This window comes from Halyomorpha halys, unplaced genomic scaffold (assembly GCF_000696795.3).
Source record: "Halyomorpha halys isolate HHAL.00 unplaced genomic scaffold, Hhal_1.1 Scaffold796.1, whole genome shotgun sequence".
In the NCBI taxonomy this organism is placed as follows: Eukaryota; Metazoa; Arthropoda; class Insecta; order Hemiptera; family Pentatomidae; genus Halyomorpha; species Halyomorpha halys.
Window position 1 is genome coordinate 222,858 of NW_027108156.1, and position 2,441 is coordinate 225,298.

The 2,441-nt window shown below is 35.3% G+C and overlaps 1 protein-coding gene across 2 annotated transcripts in view; it reads left to right on the forward strand.

The window, feature by feature from the left end:
- Positions 1-337: 337 nt before the first annotated feature.
- Positions 338-2,441, forward strand: part of LOC106686191 (uncharacterized) — a gene marked incomplete at its 5' end in the record, with an annotated part of 40,622 nt that continues 38,518 nt past the window's right edge. For both annotated transcript variants that reach the window (XM_067046567.1, XM_067046568.1), the window contains 1 exon segment: positions 338-415. In XM_067046567.1, the coding sequence (XP_066902668.1) occupies positions 338-415 (78 nt within the window).

The window sequence follows — 2,441 nt, forward strand, 5'->3', positions numbered from 1 at the left end:
CCCCCCCACCCCACACATGCACCATTTTACGAGACTTAGTTATTCGGACTCAAAACGTGTATTTCTTGAATTCTGCAAGATATTAATACTCCCCTTACCCCTGTTCCATTCATAGATAAGTAAATGTAAAAAAAAAATATCTAAGATGCACAATGTCATGAATATTTTCTTCCCCTAATAATGAACCATTTTCTCACAGAGTGAACTACAAAATAAATGGCAGAACTAAAGATAAAAAATAGATATTTATTCATTTAAGTACATTTATCATCATTATCAAATATCGGACAAAAATATTATTTGATAGATTTTGAACAATTTTCTACAACTGTTACAGGTATTGAATCCAGGAGATGATTCATTTTCAGATACTTCGATGAACGTCGTCTCTAGCCTCCTCAATCATCATGAAAAGGTAATTCAAATATCGAGTTCAAAAGATACTAATACTCACCACCTACACACACTAAATAGAACTATTTCTCCATTTAACATGTTAAACTAAAGAGGTTGAAAAAAAAGGTTGCCATACAATAGGGGTGCCCATCAACTTTAGGTTATCATATTAAATGGAAAAAGTAGTGTTAAATAGAGAAATATTTCCATCTTTTAGCGTGTTAAAAGGATATAACATTTTTCATGGTTGAGAGTATATTAATAGGCCTGCTAAATAGGGAATGGCGTCACGTGACAGACCAGCTGAGCTACACGCCATTTTGTCTGCTATCGTTTTGATAGGTTAGTTGCTTCTATTTTGTTATGGATGGTTTTTAACTTTACCTGAGGTGAAGAAAAGATGTGACAAACCTGATGGAGATTTTATTATCTCGTAAGGGTTACAAGGTACAAAACAAGTTATCCAGAAAATCACTTGAGAGCTAAGAATTCGTAATGGTATGACCGTTCTAACAGTACAGAATCCATAGAAGGTATAATTATATAAAATAATAAATAAATAAAATCAAAATCTTTTGTAATGAATTGGAAGTTCAGACCGTTTGTCCATAAGTGCTGTAATAGTCGTGTGAGGATTACAGGTTAGTCGTTTGTCCAGATGTAATTCAAGGTAGCGGATCTGTTCGACAGAGGTAAGATCAACATTATTAATGGAGACTATAGGGCAGTCGGTAGGTTTACGACGAAGGGTAAAGGTGATTTGATGGGATTTATTTTAATCATCTAATTACGACACCATTCGAGAGCTGTGATAAGGGATTGGAGAGTTTGGGATACAATCAAAGGGTTATTATTAACAGCAAGCACACATGTGCCATCAGCATACGTGATGAGGATAATATATAGGATATGATGGGACCGAGGATACTACCTTGAGGAACACCAGCGAACTGAGAATAGAGGAAAGAATAGGCGAACCACCATTGTGGTTTACTTGAAATAATCTATCGATGAGAAAGGAACGGATGATGAGAAAGTATGTAGAAGGTAGGAATCTGCGGATTTTGTAAAGCAATCCCGGGTGCCAGACTCGATCAAAAGCCTATTCTACATCGAAAAAGACCCCAGCGCATTCCGCGCTCCAAAGAAGACGAGACAACGTCCACCATACTGGTAGTGGAGTGGGATGTTCGGAATCCAAACTGGTGATCAGGGATTATATGATTGGAATCTAGGATGGGGTATAGGCCTTTTAAAATGAGTTTTTCGAGAATTTTGCCCATGATTGGTAATAGAGAGATAGGACGGTAGGAGGATGGGTATTCTGGCGGCTTTTTGGGCTTAAGTAATAGTATTAATAATTTCCATGGGTCAATATGTGGAACGGAGTACACTGTTATATATGTTCGTAAGGAATAGAATGGCTTTCCGAGGAAGAAGTTTTAGGATGTGGGATGTTATGAGGTCGTGTCTAGGAGATTCGTGGGTAGGTAATCTTTGAATGATACAAGATATCTCTGAAGGATGAAATGCTTTAGGTGGGAGGGTTATTTGGAGCGGAATATTTAGTTCTGACTCAATACATTCAATGTGAATGGGGTTAAGGATATCAGGATGTGGAATAATGGTTTTAGAAAGACATTGTCCGAATTTTTGTGATTTTTCTTCATCAGTTCTGGTCCAGCTTTGTGATTCGGTGAGAAGTGAGTGGTTAAAATCTTTGAAATCTAACAGTTTTTGATAGTCATCCTTGATGATTTTCCAGTAGTAAGGTTTTCAGTAAAATTAATTAAATTTTGAATTTTGTATTGCGACATATTTGAAACTGAAATATAACCGTTAAACGACCGGGCGGTATTAATACTATTTTATATCTTCCTTCCTTTTATTTATATATAATTTTCTTTTCACTTATTTTTTACATAATACATATCTTACCTTAATTTACCATTTTGTATCTTATTGTTGTAATGTTCTTAGTTTTGTATCTTATTGTTGTAATGTTCTTAGTTTTGTATCTTATTGTTGTAATGTTCTTAGTTTTG